This window comes from Scleropages formosus, chromosome 4 (genome assembly GCF_900964775.1).
Source record: "Scleropages formosus chromosome 4, fSclFor1.1, whole genome shotgun sequence".
Lineage (NCBI taxonomy): Eukaryota > Metazoa > Chordata > Actinopteri > Osteoglossiformes > Osteoglossidae > Scleropages > Scleropages formosus.
In genome coordinates, this window is record NC_041809.1 from 38,629,555 (window position 1) to 38,654,251 (window position 24,697).

General features: G+C 47.5%; 1 protein-coding gene across 2 annotated transcripts; it reads right to left on the reverse strand.

Annotated features, from left to right (window-relative positions):
• Window positions 1-1,340: 1,340 nt before the first annotated feature.
• LOC108934429 (phosphorylase b kinase regulatory subunit alpha, skeletal muscle isoform-like) lies at window positions 1,341-16,167 on the reverse strand. Of its 2 annotated transcripts, XM_029251285.1 has the most exons (33): window positions 15,665-16,167; window positions 15,405-15,531; window positions 13,585-13,743; window positions 13,058-13,105; window positions 12,264-12,432; window positions 12,034-12,116; window positions 11,831-11,911; window positions 10,976-11,074; window positions 10,549-10,695; window positions 10,395-10,448; window positions 10,065-10,187; window positions 9,846-9,941; window positions 9,485-9,592; window positions 9,072-9,150; window positions 8,592-8,726; window positions 8,197-8,306; window positions 7,765-7,909; window positions 7,194-7,272; window positions 6,795-6,865; window positions 6,434-6,598; window positions 6,268-6,344; window positions 6,005-6,147; window positions 5,679-5,832; window positions 5,430-5,509; window positions 5,169-5,247; window positions 4,936-5,065; window positions 4,512-4,613; window positions 4,307-4,425; window positions 3,955-3,999; window positions 3,254-3,415; window positions 2,939-2,992; window positions 1,794-1,994; window positions 1,341-1,700 (listed from the first exon to the last, which is right to left on the reverse strand). In XM_029251285.1, exons 2-33 carry the CDS (start codon window positions 15,480-15,482, stop codon window positions 1,527-1,529), a joined length of 3,549 nt encoding a protein of 1,182 aa, XP_029107118.1. In that variant the 5' UTR covers window positions 15,483-15,531; window positions 15,665-16,167; the 3' UTR covers window positions 1,341-1,526. The 2 variants fall into 2 exon arrangements, with proteins under 2 accessions (XP_029107118.1, XP_018607755.2); XM_018752239.2 differs by lacking the exon at window positions 15,665-16,167 and having other exon boundaries at window positions 15,405-15,645.
• Window positions 16,168-24,697: the final 8,530 nt, after the last annotated feature.

Below are 24,697 nucleotides of genomic sequence, written 5' to 3' on the forward strand. Positions count from 1 at the left end.
CAGAGCCTGGGTGGCGCAAGAGGATGTGGGTTTGATTCCCCACTCAGTCTGTGTGGAGTTCAGATGTTCTCTCTGTGGGTTTCCTCTGGCTGCTCTGGTTTCCTCCCACAGGCCAAAGACATGCTGTTGAGGTCCCCCCCCCCCATAGTGTGTGTGTTCCACTGAGGTATGGATGAGTGACCCAGTGTAAGTCAGTGTGGTGAATAAGGTGTGTGGGCTGATAACACTACATAGAGCTCATTGGAAGATGCTTTGGAGAAAAGTGTCTGATAAATGAAGTAATGTAAATGTAACAACTGCACACAGGTAAAAAAACCCCTGAGGGTCCAAGGACATCTGGCTGCCCACCCCTGCTGGAGACACTAATGTTACATAGTTACATGTTGAGTAGATGAAACCTTTCCACTCAGTCCACAACTTTCTTTAGAAAAAAAAAAAAAACCACATGCAATTGGAACAAACACAATATGATGGTGTGACAAGAAACTGTAAACGGCGCTGAGACCCGATCTTGTACTGTACTCCGAGCGCGCAGGTAGTGGACTTCACTGAGTTAACAATACCCTTCGAATCCACAATGGAAGATGGCTTTGAGAGGAAGAAACTGAAGTACGCTGAGGTGAGGGAGCAAGGCTGGCAGTGCGCTATTAGACCGGTGGAGGTTGGTGCAAGAGGGTTTGTTGCAAAATCAACCACGTCGCTGTTGTTGGATTTGGGTTTCAGGGGTCGGTCGTTAAGAGTAGCGGTTAAAAACTTGTCGGAGGTAGCGGAAAGATCCAGTCGGTGGCTGTGGACAAGGAGGCAGCAGAATGTTTGGGGGAAGCAGACTTGAGTTGGGGGTATTCGCTTATGTGAATATCAAATGGTAAGTCTTGTTGTTGCCTCTATGTGCTGATGTGGTGTTTTTGTTGGGTATTGGTCAGTGGGTGGTTAACGGATGGCTGGAGTGGGAGGTTTCTTGGTGGGCGGAGTCACCGGGCCTGCGCCAGGAGCATGGAGGGGGGTGGGTCTGGGATGCCAGGTCTCGCCGTTGAGCCTTCTGGAGGTGTCTGTCAATGAAACATCAAGGAAGGAAGGTGCCCACTTGACAACCCCAGCAAAGTGCTTGAGGTGGCTCCCGGTGAGGAGGGTAGTACCTGTCCATGACGTGGGCTGGTTTGTAGGTGGAGGGAGATATTCTGAGGTGGGTTGGGTGGTAGATAGGGTCTTAGGAGGGATGGAGTACCGGTGGCATGATTAGTTTGTGTCCAGCCCCCCTAGATTTTGCACAAAGGTTTGAACATCTTTCCCTGTGTATTATTGTATATAAGAGGTGGAACATACTCAAAAAGCACTACTGATGAAGCCCAACACTTCTTCTGTCAACTCAGAAACACTTAGGTATTAAGGAAGCCGTGAAAAAAATGCAGTAAACAGAGTCCTGCAAAACAGCTTCAGTAACAAATGGTGCTGGAAAATCAGAAGAAAGACTCATTAATGCTAAAGCATCACGCAGATCTTATCCCAAAAGAGCGGCTCTATCAATATCACTGCACAGCACAAGCGCCACCAGGCAGGTGGTCCTGGATGTAGGCGGTCACCGCTCTGGACAAGTAGGTCATGGTGCCGAAACGGCCGCTGGGCGCACTGTCATACAGGAGTCTGCAGATCCCATTGGACTGATCTCTCACTAGGAGATTGTCTTCGGCACCCAGATCCTTCTGTGGGGGGGGGGCGGTGGCAGAGGGGTGAGGTTAGTGATTTGGCTGCCAGCTCAAGGTCACAGGACAAAGAGCAACGGCTGAAAGACATACCTGGTCCTGGTAGAACATGTCGTTGGCCATGTGTACGATCCTGTCCACATGGATGATGTTGCCAATGCTTGGGGTTTCCACCTGAGCAAACATGGTGAGCACCAGGATGGCTTCTACCAGCAGTTGGCGGTACTCAGGCTGTGGGATGCGGTTCAGCACCGTCTCCACGTTCACGGCAAACTTAATCTCGCCGGGGGTCATCTGTGGGGAGAGCAGAAACCAACAAAGTGTAAACGTAATTATTCAAGAAGGTTCCTCGCAAGAAAGCATCTCACATACAGTATAAGATCAGACATATCTACTATACTGATTTACAGGACTTGATTAACTGCTACACCCCAGCCAGACCCCTTCGCTCGTCTACTTCTGCTCGCTTGGTGGTCCTGCACACGAAAGGTAAAGCACAGAAGTTCTCGGTTCTGGCTCCGTTGTGGTGGAATGACCTTCCCCTCTCACTCAAAACTGCAGAAACTCTGTCTGTTTTCAAGAAGGGTCTGAAAACTCACCTCACCTTTTCCAGACCCACTTTGCCCAAGATCTCTCCAGCTCATGTATGGTGTGAATGTTCATACACTAACTTCATGAGCATCCCCAGATAAGCCCTTTATTCAGCCACTACTCTGGCATTGTATTTGCTTGCTTGTGCATCTTATAATATTAAAAAAAAAATGGTAGGTGGGCATCAGGATTTGTCTATCCTGTGTCTTATGCACCTACTTGAACGATGAACCTCGGTGCAGCAAGTGGGAGGGAACAAACTAGGTTTGCTTGAGACTTTCATGTCTGCAGCTATGTCTCCTTCTCTCAATGTAATGCATAAATTGTACTTTTGCTGAAATGTATGTCGCTTTGGACAAAAGTGTCTGCTAAATGAATAAATGTAGATGAATAAATGTAAATATCTGTATCTGAAACAAACTGCACATGGGCTTTAATGCGATTTTTAAACCAGATTAATTTTTTATTTCCAATTTAGAAAATTCTGAGTTGAAAATCTGGATTTTTTTTTATTTTTTTTTTTTTATAACTTTACCTTGATTTTCCTTTACCTTTACCTTGATTGATTGATTCCCATTATTGTTGGGAGTAAAAAGCATCTACCTGTCTGGCTCAGCGTGTTTGTGAGAAGTCGATATGCTGCGTACCTCTCTCGTCGCTGATGACGGGAGGAGAAAGCCCTCGATGGACAGTCCATGACACTACAGTAGAGAAGAGTGAAAGGACAGGATTCTTCCATAGATCCACATGAAACCTTCATGCTCTCCACAAAATAACAAATCTTGCACAGTGTATTTTCCCCTCTTTAGGTGTCACCTGAGATCTGATACGAACCACTTGTTGGTTATTCTATTTTCACTCCATTTAAAGGCACATCAGGAGTCCTTGTAAACAGGACTCTGAGGTGGACGACCAGAGCAGTTGTTAAGATGCGGTTCATGCTCAGCACCATGGAGTCCCACCTTCTGAAGGATCTTCCACACTTTCTGGTAGAAGCCCACAGGGACGCGGTTGAGGGCACCATCCAGGCGCCTCCTGCGCATCCATTGCCCTAGTCTGCTGTCCCGGGTCACAGGAAAGCCCAGATTTCCACTGATTGACTCGATGGGTGGAAGTTTATATCTCTGCAAAACAATGAGTTACAAGCTTTTATTTCAACTCCTCAGTCTTGTATTCAGTGATTAAACACCTTTCAATATGCTTTGGCCCTGAAAAATTGGAGAAATACTTTTGCTTGCTATTGCAAGTCTCAGCATGAAATTATCACAGTCTACTTAATAACCAATAAATAACTGCTTCATTATAAAGTTGCAATAATAAGATTGTTCTTTGGTTAGTCAACCCAGCTGACAACTGAAATCAAACACCAACGACGACAACAACAAGAATAACACACACACACACACACACACACACACACATTTTCAGAACCGCTTGCCCCTTACGGGGTCACGGGGAACCGGAGCCTAACCCGGCAACACAGGGCGTAAGGCCGGAGGGGGAGGGGACACACCCAGGACGGGACGCCAGTCCGCCGCAAGGCACCCCAAGCGGGATTCGAACCCCAGACCCACTGGAGAGTAGGACTGCAGTCCAACCCACTGCGCCACCGTACCCCCTCTAACAAGAATAACAATAATAATAATAATAATAATATTCTTACGCCTGACTCAATGTGCTCGATATCCAGCGAATGGCTTGACACGTGCTGCAAAACAAGAGGTTAATGTCAAAAAGGATTATTTATCTGCCATTTCAGTTATAAGATACATATGAATGCAGACTAATTATTTCCTTTACATCATATCTTGTAACTGTCAAAAACTCAAAGGATAGATGCCAGAGAAACTGGGATTTGTTTCAGGTCATTTTAACAGAGGATGAATAATATTTATCTAGAATGTTTGCCAAATAATGAAACTGCACTGGTTCCCCACTCATTACGACTACAAAAATCACACACACAAGCCTGGGGGTCGAGTGGCAGAACCGTCTTTACGGCATAGAGTCCGTACCACGTTTACGTCGGTCTTCGGTTTGCTGCCAATTCCTGCTCTCTCACCCTTGGTGGCTCCCACTTTGCCAGCGTCATGGATGGAGATGGCTGGACTGAAGCCCTTGCCCACAGAGCGCACTGCAGCACATAAGCACACCCAGGAGAAAAATCTCTCACACACACACACGCAAAGCAGTGTCAGTTGCTGGGATGCCTTCACTCACCACTCCTCTGCACTGCAAACTCCTTCCCACTCAGTATGTAGTGCAAGAGGTTCTTCAGCTCAGAAGGACTCAGGTTCATCAGGCGTTCCGTGGCCTCTTCGCCTGAGTCAAAGACATGGCAATGAGTGCTGAGTCCATGTTGCTTCTTGAACAGGCCAGCTGCTAATGTGGTTCTCCTTCTCCATGCAATGTCACTGGAGGAATCAGTCTGTACAGGAGGATAGAAAACATCTCCCCTGAAGGAAATGTTTTGATTTTTTTTTTTTTTTTTAAATTAGAATGAATTATCTTCATCTATGAGAAATGAGCTTGATAAAGGTCTAAGTACAGCTGGAAAACCTGATGACACTCCAGGTCCTCCAGGACTGAGGAACCCCCAGCACACACCATCTCTAATAAATATTAGCCAGTAATCTGAAGGCACCTGAGCAACTGAGTGACTGGGCAAGTTCTGTGGCCATGACCTGGATGATGAGTCCAATCCTGAGGCGGAACATCTCGGTGAAGAGCTTGGGTTGCGTGCGAATGTTCATCGCCAGGAAAACCATGATCTCCTGTTGGGTGGAAACCAGAACTTTACATTAAAATATCCCATGAGCCTTAGTACTTATGTAACTCGGAACTTGGGTCCGAAATTTGAATCGCTGCTTCACTAACCTGTGTCAATACGGCGATGGCGATGTTGTTTTCACTAGCATCATCAATCAGTTTAGCCAGCTTGTCAGGAGGCATTGGACTGTGTAGGGCATACGTTTGTGCTTCTGAAGTACACGACTTACATTTCATACCCAGTGCTTCAATAATGAAAAATTACAACCAAACGATTACAATGGAGAACCAAATACACTAAACTGGTGGTGTACCGTGCGCAGACAACAGCTTACTGTGCTAGGATTGTAAATGAGGAGGTGAACTCACGCTGAGATAGTCTTCTCCCGTGGTTCAGGCGGTAGACCTACTGTCAGGTGCTTCTGGTGCGCCAGTAAGTCGGAACACGCCTGGAAATCGGTATCGCGAAAATCAATATCCTAAGTAAGCCAAAGGTTGGCACTATAGTGCTCATCGTAGAAAAGCACGCAATGTTTCAGATACACTGTTACACTGTAGATACACAAAGATGCACGCAGAGAAGGGTTGGGCACAGAGAAGAATGGCAAGTCAAGGAACCTCATCGAGCTCCTCCACTTTCTTCTTGAGTATTCCCGATATCATGCGAACGACACCCCAGTGCCGCAGACTCTGAGCGGCGTCGTACAGATCGCTCAGCAGTTTCCTCACGGTCGACCCCTTGCCATGCAGTTTTGTGTCCCAGTCCAAGCCCCTGTTGGCCAAACACACCAATGACTTCAAAACAGTCTGAACACACAACTGTGGATGGACCCTGTGCCTTCCTGTGCAGATGCTGCAGCCTGAAGCAAAGATGTCTGAGGGACCGGAAAGAGCAGCAACCTGAAAGAATTCATACAGAGAAGAAAAGTCAGGCAAACCCTCACTTGTCTTTGAAGAAAATATAGAGGATGTCTGCCCGGTCCTGGAGGTTCTGAGACTGCTTCAGCATCTGGACAAGTGCCCAGTAGTCAATATGTCCATTCACATCTCTGGGCAGGTTTACCACAGGGGACTCCGTCTCAGGCACCTGGCGAAGCAAGCAGAGGAGTATCGGTAGAAGCCGTACACGTTGCTGTGCTTGGCCAAACATCCACAACTGTTTATAGTCATCATCTGATGCCGTCACAGAGGCCTACTGCCGCAATACCTTATCCTGTGAATCCACCAGGTTGAGGGCTGGTTGCGGGGATCGAAACAGCTTGGTGGGGAGGTACATATGTACATCTGGGAAAGAAATGTGATTGTCAGTCCAGTATCGGCTGCCTGCCAGAAGAGTCCAAAGAAGAGCGGGCGAAGGGTGGCACGCGACTCACTGTGGATGTTGAGCGCCCGAGCCTTGCGCACGAGAGAGACCATCTCGCAGGTCTTGTTGGCAGCGGCACGGAAGCGATTCAGGCCACCCTTCGTGGTGCTGAGACTGAGGCCTTCTTTGGGCACTGAGAGCAGTTTATCTAGGTACTGTGCCAAGTCATCGACCTCTACAAAGAGCACGTGAATGGAGGAGGAGCAACACACGTCCTCCCACAAGATTTATTTACAGTTGAAGAGATGTGCTGCCTCATTCAAATCTAGTTAACGCTTCCTCTACAAATGCAACCTGCATTATAAACTGAGGAATCCGTACAGTTTGAAGCTCACGTCTCTCTGCTGATGGCTTGGTTCTCGCAAACTTACCACAATCCATGAAGGTCAGGTGGGCACAGCAGGATGTGGTCAAGAAGTCTGCCAGCCTTCCTGTCTTTATTCTTTACAATATGTGCAAAAGACCAATGGAAAAGACCAAAGTTGCACCTTTAGACGGATGAACGTCAGTGATATGATGTGCATTTAAACCCTCTCCAAGTGCAAAGTAACATGTTTAACTATAGACTTGGCTTGGGGTACGTCAGTGCCCATAATTTTACACTGTTCTTTGGCCGTCATTGCCAGTTCAGTCAGGTCCAGAGAAGGGTTTTATACAGTAATATTTTTTCAGAATGGAGCATGACATTACAGTCAGGTAAGCCTTGGAAATCACAAGTGCTACATTCGTCTAACATGCAGTCAGACCTTCCTCAGTCTTCTTGTTCTTACCTTGCTCCACCATAGTACCCATCTTGCAATTTTTTCAAAGTAGCCAGAACAGCCGGATCCAAGTCTTTATGATCATCAGCTGCAACATTGCAAACAACATGAAGAGCCAATATTTTACATCTACATTTATTTAGCAGACACTTTTCTCCAAAGCGACTTCCAATGAACTCTATGTAGTGTTACTATCAGCCCACACACCTTATTCACTGCGGTGACTTAACACTGTTAGATACACTACTTACAATGGGTCACTCATCCATACATCAGTGGAACACACACACTCTCTCTGTTTGTCACTCACACACTATGGGGGAACCTGAACAGCATGTCTTTGGCATGTGGGAGGAAACCAGAGCACCCAGAGAAAACCCATGCAGACGACATGCAAATTCCACACAGGCTGAGCGGGGATCAAACCCACATCCTTTCGCACCAGCCAGGTGCTGTGAGACAGCAGCACTACTCGCTGTGCCACCAGTATGACGTTGAGCTAGTTGCTCTACCCGCAGATGTGAGGCTTTTCGCACTGAAGACAATGTATGTTCACTGGGTGGATGTCGGAGAAGCTCACTGAGCATGGTGCGCGAGACAGGGAAGGTGACTGTTGGTCGTCCAGTCATTCGCCAGCGCGAACACAGGTAGGACACGTCCGTGCGCAACATCTCGACGATCATGTGGTTGTCCAGCGCGAGATAGAACTGCTGATGATCGATGAACTAGAAGGAGTGAAGAGGAAGTAACTGATCATGTTGCGCATTTGTGTATGATTATGTTCACAGTCCAACACATTACTTACCCGCTTTTATTGTCATTATAAAAGAATTTTGCCTAAAACTTCTGTATTTCAGTCTACGAGTACTGGACACACGTATTGTATTTATGGTCCTGCGGTAAAAGCCGGTGGGAATGCATCCAGCTGAAGTGCTGTAATTTTATCGTATTTTCTGTGTACAGCCTTCTAAATTAAAGACCAGCAGTATGGCGGCAGATTGTCGGCTCTTACCTGCGGCGTAAAAGAGAAGATTGTGTCCCGGATGATGTAGAACTTTGACGTTCCCAGCACACCGATGCGACGGTAAGGCCTTCCAGTCAGGCCAAGTTTCTGGTTTCGACCTTGAGATTGAGCATGAGATCAGTTTCGTGTGAGATGGCGAGGCAGTGAAGCGTATGAGGACCGAAAATAAGGTGGATAATCATTCAAACTTGGAAAGGGGGAGACAGCCTTCACAGATCCTTCATCTCCATGTTGACGTTCTTCATTCACTCACTGGCTTTAGCAGAAAAGTGGCCCAACGGTTGGGAAAAACGGGAAAAAGCGGTACACTTCTAAAAACAACAACATATTTTCCACGGGCAGAGATATAGAAAAGTACAAGCTACAGCTGCCGTTAGGGTTACCTAGTCTTGCGTAGATGTGACTGAGCACTCGTGAAGGCTGGACTCGAATGGGGTAAATTTCCTCTACGGTCTGCACAGTAATCCCATTCTTCTGGATAAGCTCCTTGATCTCCTCTGTCTCAGCTAGGATGGACACTAGAGGAACAAACTGAAATGAGCTTTCTTCTTAGGATGTCTATGGGTCATCCGCAGTCTCCTGCGGATTTTTCACATTCTTTTTACTTCACCCTGTACTACGGTTGAATGCACAAATGACAGATGCACATGAAAAGGACACCTTCTCTGTGAAACTTAGTGGCGCAGCTTTAAGTTCCCACGGCTCCTCGGAATAGCACGAGTAAGAAGAGCAGGAGGAGTGTGATGGTTCCCGAGTTTGTGAGACTACGCATTGCAAGTTCATTGTATCTCATTATAAGTATAACAGTGAACAGGGGCCTTCGCCCGCGAAGCAAGACAGCAGGATACATGTGTCACACTCACCCTGGACCACAACGTCGGGTTTCGTTGTCGTGGAGAACCGCCTGTTCAGCGGATCGATCTCTCCAGGGGCCAACAAGCCCTGGAAGACGAGTTAACCGATGCAGAGACACTGATGGCTGAGGCCGAAACGTCCAAAAGTGGACTAACGTTTCATTTATTTGCGTTCCGTCTTAAACGACTGCATGTTCAAGTGAGTTAAACGTTGTGCTTTGTGCTGTTAACGTTCCCAGATTCGACGAATGGTGGAAATGATAAAATTGCAGTTCTCTTCTGCTGGGTGTTCAGGTTGCACGAGTTACCGAATTGACAAGAAAATGTGTCGAACCAACTGAGCTGTACAGTTCAGAAAAGCACGAGCAGCACAAGGTCAGAACGAATGAAAATGAACCTTTTGCAGTTGCTTCTGCGATTACCTCTGCCAGAAGGTTCCCCAGAATGTAAAGAGATTGTCCCCACTTGAGGGGACATTTTCCCATGGGGACTCTCTCCACAGTGTGCGGATTCAGGTATTCTTCATCGACCTTGAAACAAACACAGCTGCAGTGATTTTCATGAGGCCACTCTCAACAACACTGGCTGAAACGAGGTCCATTCCACTGGTTTCACAACTATCACACACATTTCATCAGTACCAAATAAGAACAGGCCCAAGGAACGTGAACGTGCTTGAATGTGCTGTGTGTCCAAAAAGGCATTTTCCGGACAATATCTCCCATTTGACCAATGAAGGATGTATGAGACGTCCCGAAGTAGAGCCGCTCAGGCTCAGCCTACCTTATCTGGGGGGACGCTGTAGAGCTCAGGCAAAACACGGATCCCATCTTCTCCTTTGATGAGAATCCCTTCTAGGGCTTCTCTGTATTCCTGTACCTGAGTGGCTCAAAGGAAGGGTTCAACTGTTAAGACAACAGCAGGATAATTCTCCATAAGCACGAAATGAGGAACTTCACGGAAAGCGTTTTCCATCCAGGGATGTCACGTCCGGCTTCTAACCTGCTCCGGACTGTTAGTGAAGATCCCATCCAGGATGAGGTAGGTCCAGAACAGCGGCCATTCACACTCGATGTTCTCAAAGAGCTTGAGTTCAGCCGATTCGTAGTAAGGTCGGTTTGGGTCCTGGAGAAAGATCCGTCCCGTTCAGGGAGGGCACATTCGTACGGCTATTGAACAAGAGAGGCGGCGCGTTTCGTTTTTTTTTTTTTTTATACGTCGCATCGCGAACATTGACAGCTGAGAAATCCTGCTGACAGCGACAGCATTGAAACACCTTTCACAGTTTGACAGCTGAAATCAGCTCATTCAGCAACGCGTTCGTAATTTCACCTCTTTCGGCGTTCTGTGGCCGTCTCTGAGGAAGCGGCAGCATCCATACCTCCCCTGGAGGGAAAGAACGAAATGGGAGACAACGTATTGCAGGACGGATCTTTGTGCCGCTTGACTGCTCGCAAGGGGCGTAGGATCACGGGAGGCCTTTCACCTGCAGCTTGGAAATGATCTCCTCCTTGGTGGTATTCACTACATCTATGTCCTCGACCGCAAACGCCGGGTAGGAAATGATGGAAAGGACACCAGCATCCACTTCTTTGGATGTTGAAGCTCTTGGCAACATAGAATTAAGGATAGACTGAAAATGAAGAGATGGGAGAAACACACAGCGCTGTTACTTTACCGGTGTATTGATGATTCGGAGCCACTTGCTCCATTGCGACATGAGAACGTTCCATATAAATGTGGAAACGTGAATCAACTTCCAGCTTCTTTTAACCAGGACTCATCGTCAGAGGAGAACTTAGTCAGTCGCCATTAATTTATTACATTTACATTTACATTTACTTGTACTTTTAGTCATTTAGCAGACACTTTGCCGCAAGGGAGACGACTTCCTTCGGCCTCCTCCGTCCTACCTGACAGTGCTGGATGTCGTCGGCTAAAGCGTGCACAACAGACGCAGGGCCTCCTTTGGCGCCAAACAAATTCAGACCATCCGCGGCTTCCAAAGCTGCCTACGTGCAAAGAGGCCGATGTCAAGAAATGTGTGTTTTCGTGACACGATGAACTGCGAGAATCGCTGTCGCTTTCCACATTCAAATGTGAACAGATACAGGACGCTGAGAAACGTCCTCATTTCTTCACGTAAACACATTGTTGGCTGTACATAGTGTGTCTCAGACTGGTCAAAGTTTTGAAAAACTGCTAAAAGTACAGTATTTAAATACAAAACAATCCGTAATGATGCAGAGGACCATTTTATCTCCGGTATACTGAATATTTAGTATATTTCTCACAACTAGTGGCTTTCCTACTGGCTTAAAATCCAGGACTTTCACAGAGACGTTGTTCATTTCACTCGCTTCTCATGCTAATATAATATTTTCTTTTAAACAAGAAAACTGAATTGACTTTTTTCGCAGAAGCATCTGCCAAAAATCCCAGAGCGGCTCAGAATGAGTCTTTTTCATAGTTCTGACACATGACTACAGGAGTTTAAGCTTTTATAAGCGGGACACCTAGTAGCATAGCGGTGCTGAGACCCAAAAGGTCACAGGTTCGATCCCCACCTCCAGCTGTAGTAGCCTTGAGCAAGGTACTCACCCTAAAGTTGCTCCAGTAAAAATGACCCCGCTGTACGAACGGGTAAATAACCGTAAGCAGCTTCACGCTCTAAGTCGCTTAGAGAAAAGTGTCACCTGAATAATGTAATATTGCTACACATTTTGATAAATCCACAATTAATGTTATCGCTACTGTTAGAGGCTCACTTTGGCCATGCCGATAGAGCTGGCATTGATCTCTGGGATGCCCTGGTTGGTCTTGTCTCCTCTCTCCCACATGCCAAAGTCCTGAAAAGCAAAGAGCAGAGGGAAGGCCTAAAGAAGCCCAGAACGGTTAAGGGACACGGCACAGAAAGACTAACCGGTGCCCAAACGGGGACTGCAGGCGTGTCGTCTAGTCGGGCACTTACTGCGACTTTGTACGCCGTTTCGATGTAGAACATCAGATTCTGGACGACGTCCACCTCATCCTGGGTATACACGATGTGCAGGCCTGCCAAGCAAACGCTCAGAGTGGACACACTTCCACAGGTAAACGTGCCAAAAAGGGCCTCTGTGGTAGGAAGGAACTCGGAGGAAAGACTAGAGCGAGGAGGGCAAGAGCGTCCTGGAGGCTGCGGCTGCAAAGCGGATCTCGTACCTGAGGCCGTCATCTGAGCCAGGAAGAGGAGGTAGAGAGAAGTGGCGTCAATCTGCAGGTGGCCCCACTCGTCGTCCCCCACCACGGCGGCACACGTGTGCGTGTCGTACTTGGCGTGGAGGCTGTCCCCGGTGCTCCTGCTATACTTGAACTTCTCCACCTTGTCCAGCTGACGAAGGGCGAGACGAACACACGCTGCGTGGGCGTGCCAGGCCGCACAGCGGGTCGCGCCCCAAGTACCGCGCACCTTGGCTCCGTGCAGCAGAGCAATGCAACCCACACACTCATGCAGACACACACTAAGGACTAAGGGCAACGTAGAGTCCCCAGTTTGCCAGAAACGAGCCTCTGGACCGTAGGAGGAGACCCAGGTGAACCTGGGAGCGGCACGCAAACCGCGGAGCGGCAGGGCACCAGGACTACTCGCTGTGCCACCGTGATGCCCACAGGACGAGCGCAGTACCGCTCGGGCACCACCAGTGAGGTTCACTCCAGAAGCTCCGTGAAGCTGGAATATACGAGAGCTTTTGGGTGTTGTTGCTCCTCTCGGGTCTTGAAAAGATTTTGATAAATACAGGCACGGCGACTGAGGCACGAAACACACGATGAGCTTCTCACGGTGCCTGGAGGTTGTTTCCACCGAACATGTGGCTCTGCGCCCTGGGATTCATTGCTGGCACTAGGGTCAACGTGATTAATTAGGTCCTCCTTTTTCAGCCGGACCCACGTGTGTCGGGATGCCACGTTTGCGGTTAAAGGGTGGACCCAAAACGGTCCGTCATCCAGCGACATACCTGCCTCATGAAGCACAGCAGGAGGCTTCTCATGAGCTTCACGACACTCTGCAAACCCAGCGAGACATGAGGTCGGTTAGAAAACACAACCCGGACTCTACAGCCAGATCGAGCCCTGACATTTCTTGACCCTCCAACCATTCCAACCCCCCATCAGCTACGGTAATATGAGACTCCAGAACCCGACCCCCACGGAGCTCGTGCCCCCTGGCATTTACTAACACGCTCCGGCATCCTTGAAGGTGACAAAATGCAGCCTCGGAGAAAGCGACAATAGGAGCGCTGCAGACATTTTCCCTTGAGAAGTCATTTCTGTTCAGATTCCGAGTCTCGTATCCTATATGAATACTGTGGTAAATTCCGCAGTGCAGCTTTCATACGGGGTGTGGTGTTTCTCACTGTAATTTCAGTGCTACCTCTTAGTACGTGTACGGTTCACCCGGGATGAAAGTATATCGGATCGAAGAACAAATGACAAATGCGCACGTGCGCAGAACGACTTTAGAAGAGGCCAGAGAAGAGCGTACCTGTTCCAGTTCGTAAGCTTTGGCCTTGTCCTCATCGCGGTCCGCGTTCTTGCGGTAGGCCAGGCTGAGGGCCCACACGGACAGGATGCAGTACACGTTGTCCCGCACCCAGGCGTCGGGATGCTCGCTGCTGCCAGGGAGGAGCCCTGTGACGGGGTCCTGCGACACACGCACGCACGCACGCACGCACACACACACACACGGGCTGTCTGCCACATTGTGTCGCAACGATGGCTATTTGCATCACTGAACTTACGCTGAAGAAGACGAGTTCCCTATTGAGCACAGTCTTAAATGAACCTAATGGTGTCCATCTCTTTCTCTGCTACTTTGGCAGGTCAGGACACTGTGTACGGGACACGGTTTAACTGTTCATCTTCATTAGGCTGACACTTCAAGAAACACTTCAGCTTTGTCATTTCTTACTGAATGCAAAACCTAATACACTAGTAAACTCTTAACTGTGAGTTAAAGTCTGAAGTAATGGGCACATTTGGCATTGCTGACTGGTAACAGCTTTCATGTTGTTACCACTTTGCACCCAGACTGCCATACTCCTCCACCTCTGGCCGCCTGGTGGTCCCACGCACGAAATGTGCAACAGCGAAAGTACGAAGGTTCTCGGTTCTGGCTCTGATGTGCTGGAACAGCCTCCCCCTCTCACTCAGAACTGCTGAATCTCTGTCCACATTTAAAAAAGGGTCTTAAAACTCATTTATTCTAGACTCACTTTGCTCATCATCTAAGTTCATCACACACACAGAGTCTGAAACCGCTCATCCCAAGTGGGGTTGCAGCAAACCGGAGCCTAACCCGGCAACACGGGGCACGTAACTCGTACAGGACGCTAGTCCATCACAAGGCTCCCCAAGCAGCAGGACTCAAACCCCTGACCCACAAGAGAGCAGGACCTGGCCAAACCCACTGTACCACCATGCCTCTTAAGTTCACACACACATTTTCTGAACCACTTGTCCCATTTGGAGTCACAGGGAGCCAGAGCCTAACCTGGCAACGCAGGGCATAAGGCCAGAGGGGGAGGGGACAGACCCAGGACGGGACGCCAGTCCGTCGCAAGGCGACCCAAGCGGGACTTGAACCCCAGACCCACGGGAGAGCAGGACTGTGGTCCAACCCACTGCGCCACCGCATCCCCCACCCTCTTAAGTTCACGTAAGGCGTAAATGTTCACACACTCTAACTGTCGAAGAACAGCTAAACCTTCACACAGCTACTCTTGTAATGCAGTAGTGTAAATGTTTAAAAAAATAAAGAAATAATAAATTAGGAAGGTGATCAGGAATTGTCGATATTCAGATAAAGTTTCGTGCAGCTGCTCGTGTGATGAACGTTGCTTCAGATGGTGGAAAGGAAGAAACAAAGTGCACTTAAGAGTCACGCGCGTCTCTATGATCCATCCAAGTGTCTCTTCCTGCTCACGTAATAATGAATACATTGTATTTTCTACGAGACGCTGGTCGCTTCGGACAAAACTACTAGTGTCTGATAAATCATGAACACATGATGATGGAGCGGACATGTAAACGTTCGTGTAACGATTCAAGTATTATTATTAGCACACATTTCATTTCAACAATATGATCACGGTAGATTAGAGCTGCACCGACCGACATGATATATATAATAATTATTCGCGAACGAAGCGAAAGGAAGCTGAACAACAACAGGGAGGGAGGGCACAGGGGGCCGGGGTCACTCACGGACTCATCGGAACACAAAGTTTCAAGTAGGCGAGAGCACGATTTCTCCGCCAGCCTAAGGCCCTGAGAGCAACGCATCACCTCGCAGCGCTGACCCACCTGGTGACAAAGGACGCTTCTCTGCACCATGCGGACGTAGTTGTCCAGCTTCACTCCGGAGTTACTGCGGCTCCTCATGATCGATGATGCCTCCCTCGGTCGGTCACTCACTCGCTCACTGCTGACTCTAAGTGTAAAAGTGGAAGCACAAGTCAGAAGTCTTCAGATGCGGGACCTCGCTGCCTGCTGCCTGCCTGCTGCCTGCCTGCTGCCTGCCTGCTGCCTGCCTGCTGCCTGCCTGCTGCCTGCCTGCTGCCTGCCTGCTGCCTGCTGCTGCTGCAGCCCCGGCCGCCGTGAAACGTTGCACCGTCGCGTCGGATTCCGCTCCGGAGGGCGGTAAATGTCAGCGCCACCAAAGCTCCCCTGCAACGCGATACTGCTCCAGCCTGCAGGCCCGGAGTCAACTTCAGCCGGTGTCAGCATCGCGGAGAACGTGTTTGTCGCACAGGGCCGCGTCTATGAAGACGACTGGCGCTCGGTGAACGAGCCGCGTCGTCACGGCTCTCCGCTGGCGACCGAGGCTACGAAGCAGCGGGAGGATGATCGTCGTTGAGCTCGGAGTCGGAGTCGGAGTCGGATTCCAGAGTCCAGCTCCTGACCTGGACAAACGCGATATCGGACGCAGCGCTTAGTTTGCACCTCACTGGCTGCCCACGAAAGCAGGAAAAAGTGAGATGAAGAAGGAACGTGAAAGAGAAGTTTGAAATCAAGTGTTAAGAGGCCGGGACTCAGTCGGAGCGATAATAATAATCGTGCGTACGCAACGCACGCACAGAATGAGAATCTTTGATTTAAATGAATGCGAACACAAAAGTTGACACACATCTCATCTTCTCGCGCTCCTCCTTAATAAATAAAAAGTATTTCTTACTACACATTGTTTCGGTTTTTCTGGAGCCTGCTGCAGCACCACAAAGGACATGATTTGCAGCGGGCAAAATAAAACAGAAGGAACCTCCTCGGACAAAAACGACAACGACCCTTTTCTCCGAAATTCTGACAAGTGTTTTGTAACGTGTTCCTGGTGCACATGATGATGAGGAAGCTCTCAGGTGACAGAACTAGAAAAACAGCAAAATAAGTACTGCCAGACACAAATACTTGTATACTTCGGAGGTGGACAGTCAAAAAAAGTTACTTACAAAAATAAAGAGAAAAAGTATAAACATTTACTTGAGTAAAATAGGGTGGAAAAAGTACTCAGGCACCGAGTTACTAAAGTTTAACTGAAGTGATGCTTTTGTTTTGAACTATTACTCATGACCATTTGAGGAACGTGCAGTTTCTGTTCAAAGAGCGCATATCATATGCTTGACTTTAAAAAAGTATTTAAAGCTCTTCCCCTGTTGCGGAATCGATGGACTTTCGAATCTAGGAAAAGAAATAAATGTAGAGTAAACATGGAGCGACTCGCCACTTAACAAATTGTTACAACTAATGAAAGAAAATTTCTAAAATAGAAAAAAAACTTTTAAAACATATTTAAACAACACATTTTTCTCTGTTTTACTGTAAACTTGCACTTTCCCTGCCTGTGAATGAGCACAGTGGTCAATGAAGGCAGACAAATGATGTGGGGAAACTCTGATTGGTCACTGTGACACAGTGGTTGGTGTCGCTAACCCTAACTAACTATAACCCACCCAGGCCCCTTCGATCGTCTACTTCTGCTCGCTTGGTGGTCTCGCGCACGAAAGGGAAAGCTTGGAAGTTCTCGGTTCTGGGTCCGTTGTGGTGGAATGACCTTCCCGTCACTCAGAAGTGCGGAAACTCTGTCTGCTTTCAAGAAGGCTCTGAAAACCCACCTTTTCCAGATCCACTTTGCCCAAGATCTCTTCAGATCATCTAGTTTCAAGCTTCAAGTTTATTGTCATAGATACAAGTACCATGTAGATGTATCATGAAAATCTTCCTGAATGCTTTTCCACAGACTATTGACAAGGACAATAGAAATACTGCACAAACAAAAGTGTCAATGACAGTAAATAACAATAGCAGCAATGACAGCAATAACAATAAATAATGGTAACAGTAGTAACAATAATGGTAAGTCAGAGAACTCAGAACGAGAATGCTTAAAGTCTATGGTGTAACTGTTCACACATCGTAACTCCAGAAGCATCCCCAGATACAGCCTTTATTCAGCCATTACTCTGGTATTGTACTGCTCATTTGTGTATCTTATAATTTTAAAAAAAAAAAATTGGTGGGAGGGTATCGGGATTTTTCTATCCTGTGTTTAATGCACCTACTTGATCGATGAACCTCGGTGCAGCAAGTGGTAGGGAACAAACTAGGTTTGCTTGAGACTTTCATGTCTGCAGCTATGTCTCCTTCTCTTAATGTAATGCATAAACTGTACTTTTGCTGAGATGTACGTCGCTTTGGACAAAAGCGTCTGCTAAATGAATAAATGTATAACCCGCTTGGGGTGCCTTGCGGCAGACTGGCGTCCCCTCCCGGGTGTGTCCCCTCCCCCTCCAGCCTTGCGCCCTGTGTTGCCAGGTTAGGCTCTGGCTCCCCGCGACCCTGTCTGGGACAAGTGGTTTGGACGGTGTGTGTGTGTGTGTGTGTGTGTGTGTGTGTGTGTGTGTGTGTAAATGTATAACTAACCCTAGCCCTAACTCACTCTAACCAACCCTAACTCTAACACTGGTGTCACTGTACAGAGAAATGACAACCCTTGATGGCACAGTTCTGACACTAACTATTAATACATGACACAGAGTGCTTTAACACAGGCATAAGGCAAGAAAAACAGATACAAATGAAGACAGTAAACTAATGGCTACCATCATGAAGAATTTATTATAGAGCTATAAGTATACCTACTGGCCACCGGGGAAAGGAAGAAAAACTCCCAACTGAAGGTTGAGGGAGAAAAAAAACCTCTGGGGGGTCCACGGGCCAGTGGTTGCCCACCCCACCTGGGCATTCTAGAAAGTAACAATTTGCAAGCCAGTGTGTAACAGATAATAATAATAATAATGATTATGTTGCTAAATGGCATCCTGGATCCCCAGCTGAACACAACTGAACACGATCGGCCCGAACGTCGCTCCGTCTCGGTTGCGCTCAAGCTTGCGAGGCTGGATGTAGACGTAGCTGCTCTCAGTAAAGTCCGGCTCTCTGAAGAAGGTAGCCCACAAGAGCACAACGCAGTCTTCGCCTTACGCTGGTCAGGGAATCCGGAAGCGGAGAAACGTCTGTCTGGTGTCGGCTTCATAGTCAGGAACTCCACCGCCACCAAGTGTACAAACCCTCCATCTGGTCACTCAGATCGTCTCGTCTCCATGCAAGTTCCACTCGGAAACCAGCGGCATGTCAGCATCTTCAGCGTCTACGCACCAACTCTTCAGGCAGAACATGCAGGAAAAGCCAAGCTCTATGACGACTTGAACAATTGGCTACAGGAAGTCCCTGCCGGTGATCAAGTAGTCATCCTTGGTGACTCCGATGCTAGAGTGGGCCGCGACTCTGAAGCCTGGAAGGGTGTGCTAGGTAAGCATGGTGTAGGAAACTAACGATAACGGGCGCCTACTTCTTGAATTCTGTGCTGAACAACAGCTCACCATCACCAAGGGCGTTTTCCAGTAGAAGGAGTCTGAGGACCACATGGATACATCCTCATTCAAATCACTGGCACTTGATAGACTACATCCTAGTGCGCATATGATGTTATTCATCAAGATACTTTAGTTGGTTTATGTGTGAATATCATTTACCCTTGTGGTAGCAAGCACCACTATATTATAGTACACAATCATTAATGAAAAAAACTTTACATGTGAGAGAACGTGAGAGATCGCACCATGGGATCAAAGCAGCAGTTTTATTTCACATGCAGCCTTTTACCTTCATATGAATCAAAACTAAGCTGGACTGTGGGGTGACAATGTTGCCATCTGAGACGGGCTCAGTTCTTCACCACAGACACAGGTGTGAGTCATCGTCGCTACAGCCTCTGCAATAGGACATGCAGAGACGTTCCTCATCGACTGTCTGAGAGGGGACAGAGAGAGGAAGATGTTCTCTCTCTCTTCTCTGGGAGGGGACAGAGAGAACGAGAGAAATATGTTCCCTTTCTACAGTGGCACAGCGAGTAGCGCTGCTGCCTCACAATGCCTGGGCGGTGCAAGAGGATGTGGGTTTGATCCCCACTCAGTCTGGGTGGAGTTTGCATGTTCTCCCCATGTCTGCGTGGGTTTCCTCTGTGTGCTCTGGTTTCCTCCCACAGTCCAAAGACATGCTGTTCAGGTTGCCCCATAGTGTGTGAGTGGCACACAGAGAGAGAGAGTATGTGTGTTTCACTAGTGTATGGATGAGTGACCCATTGTAAGTAGTGTATCTAGCAGTGTAAGTTACCCTGGTGAATGAGGTGTGTAGGCTGATGACACTACACAGAGTTCATTGGAAGTTGCTTTGGAGAAAAGCAACTGGTCAATAAATACATGTAAACAGTTTTGCTATCTGGGGTGTGTGTGATGTCCTCTGATGCCAAGATTGACAAACAGACTGGCCAAAGCCAGCGGCGCTTCTGGCAGATTTTCCAGACATATCTGGAACAACAAAATTTTGAAAGCAGACACAAAAGTCAGGGTGTACAAAGCCATCGTTCTGACCACCCTGCTGTCCGGGCTGAGCCTTGGGTCACCTACCGTTGCCACCTATGACTTCTTGAGCGCTTTCATCAACGCTGTCTCGGCGCCATTCTCAACATCCATCGGATAGATCACGTCACGAACATCGAAGCCCTTCCAAGAGCAGCGTGCACCAGCACAGAGGCCATGCTGCTCAGGATACAGCTGCGCTGGTCAGGGCACGTTTCCAGGATGGATGACAAGCACCTGCCCAAGATCCTACTCTACGGTGAACTATTAACAGGCCATCGAGACCAAGGGGCACTTTGCAAAAAGGCCCTCATGTACCACGGCATAGATCACCGTCAGCGGGCATCCTTGGCCCCTGACCGGGACTTGCGGCAGCAGACAGTTCAGCAGGCCACTGCACAGCTCGAGATGAAGAGTAAATGGGTCCTCCCCAGGCCGCCGTTGTGGCAGAGTTTGCGTTTCTCGCATCGGCCTTATTAGCCATCCGCGTGCTTGAAACAGACGTGGTCCACCTTCCTAAACTTCGCTTGTGAAGTCAAGCCGGAGAGAGAGAGAGAGACACATGTTCATATTAGAGTAGTTGAAACAAAAGAAGGAAAAGGCTACGTACGCTACAGGAAACATTTTAACGACATTCGCTTCCCTCCGTTTATCACTTGCCATGAATGTCGCATCCAGCCTTTTAGGGAGATGCAGCTACATACAAAAACTTAACATATGTTCAAGAGAACAAAGACCCCCCGCTGCGCATCCCAACAGTACACGACAACGCCGGTCTCACCGTCTCTGTGGCGCAGGTGAGAAAAACTTTTAGCCGAGTCAACACCCACAAAGCTGCTGGACCGGATGGAATTTTAGGGCGAGTTTTAAAAACATGCAGTGAGCAACTGGCTACTGTCTTCACGGACATATTTAACACCTCCTTAAAAAGCTCAACTGTACCCACTTGTTTCAAAAACACCACCATCATCCCCATTCCTAAGAAGAACAAAGTGAGCTGCCTTAATGACTATTGCCCAGTGGCACTGACTCCCATTGCAATGAAATGCTTTGAGAGGCTGGTGCTGGGACACATTAAGGACACCATCCCAGACACTCTGGACCCACTGCAGTTTGCCTACTGCCACAACAGATCCACTGAAGACACAATATCACACGCACTCCACACCATTCTGTCTCACCTGGATAATAAAAACTGCTATGCAAGGCTATTGTTTGTAGACTATAGCTCAGCATTTAACACCGTCATCCCAACCAAGCTGATCCAGAAACTACTAGGGCTGGGACTGAGTGCCACATTGTGCAATTGGATCCTGGATTTCCTCACCAACAGACCCCAGCGTGTGCAGATTGGCAGCAATACCTCCTCCCCACTGATCCTCAACACTGGCACTCCACAGGGAAGTGTCCTGAGCTCGGTGCTATACTTCCTGTTCACACATGACTGTGTGGCCAGTCACAGCTCCAGCACCATCATAAAGTTTGCTGACGATACCACCGCTGTGGGTCTGATCACCAACAACGATGAAACGGCCTACAGAGAGGTGGTGAGGCTCCTGGCAGAATGCTGCCAGGACAACCACCTGTCTCTAAATGTCAGTAAAATTAAGGAGCTGGTGATTGACTTCAGGAAACAGGATACGGTTCAGGCACCTATCTACGTAGGAGGGGACATGGTAGAGAGAGTCAACAGCTTCAGATTCCTAGGGGTCACCCTCACTGCCAAACTCACATGGACTGAGCACACAGAATCGACCATCAAAAAGGCCCATCAACGCCTCCACTTCCTCAGGCATCTGAAGAAAGCCAGGATGTACACTACAGTGCTCACCACTTTCTACAGGTGTGCTGTGGAGTCCGTCCTCACAGGGTGTATTACATCCTGGTGTGGCAGCTGCTCCGTACAGGACAAGAAAGCCCTACAGAGGGTGGTCAAAACGGCTCAGGAAATCATCATCATCAGCGTGCCGCAGCTACCAGCAGTCGAGGACACCTACACCACACGCTGCCTCAGAAAGACGATGCGCATCATGAGAGATCATAGTCATCCTGCACGGGCACTTTTCTCCTCCCTGCCATCTGCAAAACGGCTTAGGTCTATTCGAACCCGCACAGCTAGGTACAAGAACAGCTTTTACCCCACTGCTGTAAGACTATACAACACTAACCAATGTGCCACCTTTAGTAACTAGAGTTGGACTGCTCCTCCCAAGCACATTGGTAAATTACACTGTCACTTTAAGCATTCTCATTCTCTCCTTCTGAGTTCTGTTACCATTATTTGTTATTGCTGTCATTGCTGCTATTGTTATTTACTGTCATTGACACTTTTGTTTGTGCAGTATTTCTATTGTCCTTGTCAATAGTCTGTGGAGAAGCATTTAGGAAGATTTTCATGATACATCTACATGGTACTTGCATCTATGACAAACTTGAAACTTGAATAACTCTGTGAGCAATTAACTAACAACGCAACAGAAACGTTAGCTTGATGATGGGGGATGTGACATGGTGTCAAAATTAACCGCAAAAGGGCGAAAGGTACAAATGTCCAGTTGGAGATGCTGCTCTTGGCTCGATCGTGGGGACATTTATCGTCACCATGTCCACATACATTTTATTTCAATTTTGAATCTGTAAACGGTTACTTTCTCATAGGCCACTATATGTACTTCTATTTTAGCACCATATTAATACAAACATTTCACAGTAATATGAAGCGGGTGTGTGTGTCCTATCATTGACTTTTGAGCGATATTTGAAAACTCAGCTTCTTGTACATTTACTTTCTCTTTGCCAAAAATCCCTTTACTGATGACAGCAAAAATAAACAAGCTCTAGAAAACATTATCTCCTTCTTCCGACTGATTTTGTAAAGATCTGGCTGCCCAAAATTTGTTTGACCAGCTGGGGGGGTTCAGTGGGTTCGAGTAACGTGCACATCGGTCCCATGTTCGTTCCAAGGTGAAAAAAGAATCCATCTAATGATCCTTCAAATAATCCATCTAAAGCCCAGCAACTATAATAAAGTCACTAATTGCTCTTACCTTCTCTAAACATGGGACAGTTTAGAAGTCAAAGCACATGCCAGCAATTTGAGAGGTATGCATTTCAGAATTTGTGCAAATTTATGTTTAATGATTAAAATCATTTTATATCTAATTCTAGACATCTTATTGTGTTGTCACTTAATCTGTACAATTGCTTACAGTCATTTGGGGTCCATTATACATACTTAGCCACAGATTTTAAATAATGAGAATATTTCGCTGTGCCAGAACATACGAGAAGGTTTCACAACGTCCGTGTGCGGCGCTCAAGGCTTGTTGCTTTGCTGGGGAAGCTGTGCTGACCTTTGCTGGTCCTTCCTTGTTTGTGAGCTGAGCTCGCCGTCACCGCATTGCTCAGTCGTTGGGAGGACTTGTCAGCGCATTTCAGAAGGCCGTTTCCCAAGCCATAACTCAAGCCTTGTGCCAGGAGTGAATATGAAACACTCCATAAAGACTCCCTGCCATGACTTTGTGAAGTCACCATGTAGAAGGTACAGCTCTTGCTTTCAAACATGTCAAATAACTTTGGCTGAACAGATGCTCACATGTCATTACCACCAAGACAGTGGAGACCAAAGCACTTTTCTGCTGAGCTGCCTTCCCAAAGTACGAAAGGGGCACACATGCGCTGCTGGTTTTTTTGACCTACGATATCCTGAAGGACACTTTATGGATCTTAAGGCCTGTGGACACGTCGCATGTTAAATGAGTCCAACGAGTGCGTTTCCAACAATGGCTATTTCACCATTGTTAGTTCTCATCAAATGTAGTGCCTCATCTCATATCTCAGATGTAGAACAAAACCAGCATCTTTAAACGCTGATCAATATCCTGACAAGGTCAGTTTTGCATCGAAGTGGGACTTTAAAGGCACCTTCGAGACCTTGAGAAAAGGTTTCTAAAAAGATACAAGCTCTAATTCAGGTGGTAGTGTACTGGTTACAGTTGCTGCCTTTAGATCCAAAGGTTGCAGGTTCAATCCCTACCTCTGGTGGTAGTAGCCTTGAGCCCAGTACTTACCCTAAACTGCACCTGTAAAATTACTCAGCTGTATAAATACTTTGCTTTACAGGAAAGTATCAGCAAAATGTATGATTTTGTGGAGAAAGGCTGTTTCAGCAAAATACAAAAACCTCACACCACAAGAAACCAAAAGGAAAAAGGTACAGGTCTCTTACCTCCTGTGTTTATTCTTCAAACAAGGACACAGAAGGGGCAAGGTGTTAGTTCAGAACCCACTCCTGTACACTTGAGCAAACAAATCGTTATTTTCCATCACACCAACTCAGAATCAACAGAACTGCTTTAAACATCAAAATGTCAGAGCTGAAACATAAGGGGCCAACTGTGTCCCACCATAACTGGTGGAAACAGTTCTACCTTGAAGCCCTTAACCCTTATGCTGAAAAGCAAATGGCTTTAATGAAGCGTTTCACCTATAAATCAGAAGGCAATGTGTTTGAGAACCTGTTACTCAAGTGAGATTAGTCCAGCTGGGTGTGGGGTACCAATGCCACAAAGGGGCAGATCAGTCATGTACGAGACCCCACATGAACACAAGTGCATCCATTAATTAGGGTTACACTTCAAACCTCAGAGGCCTACACACACACACACACACAACCACTGTAGC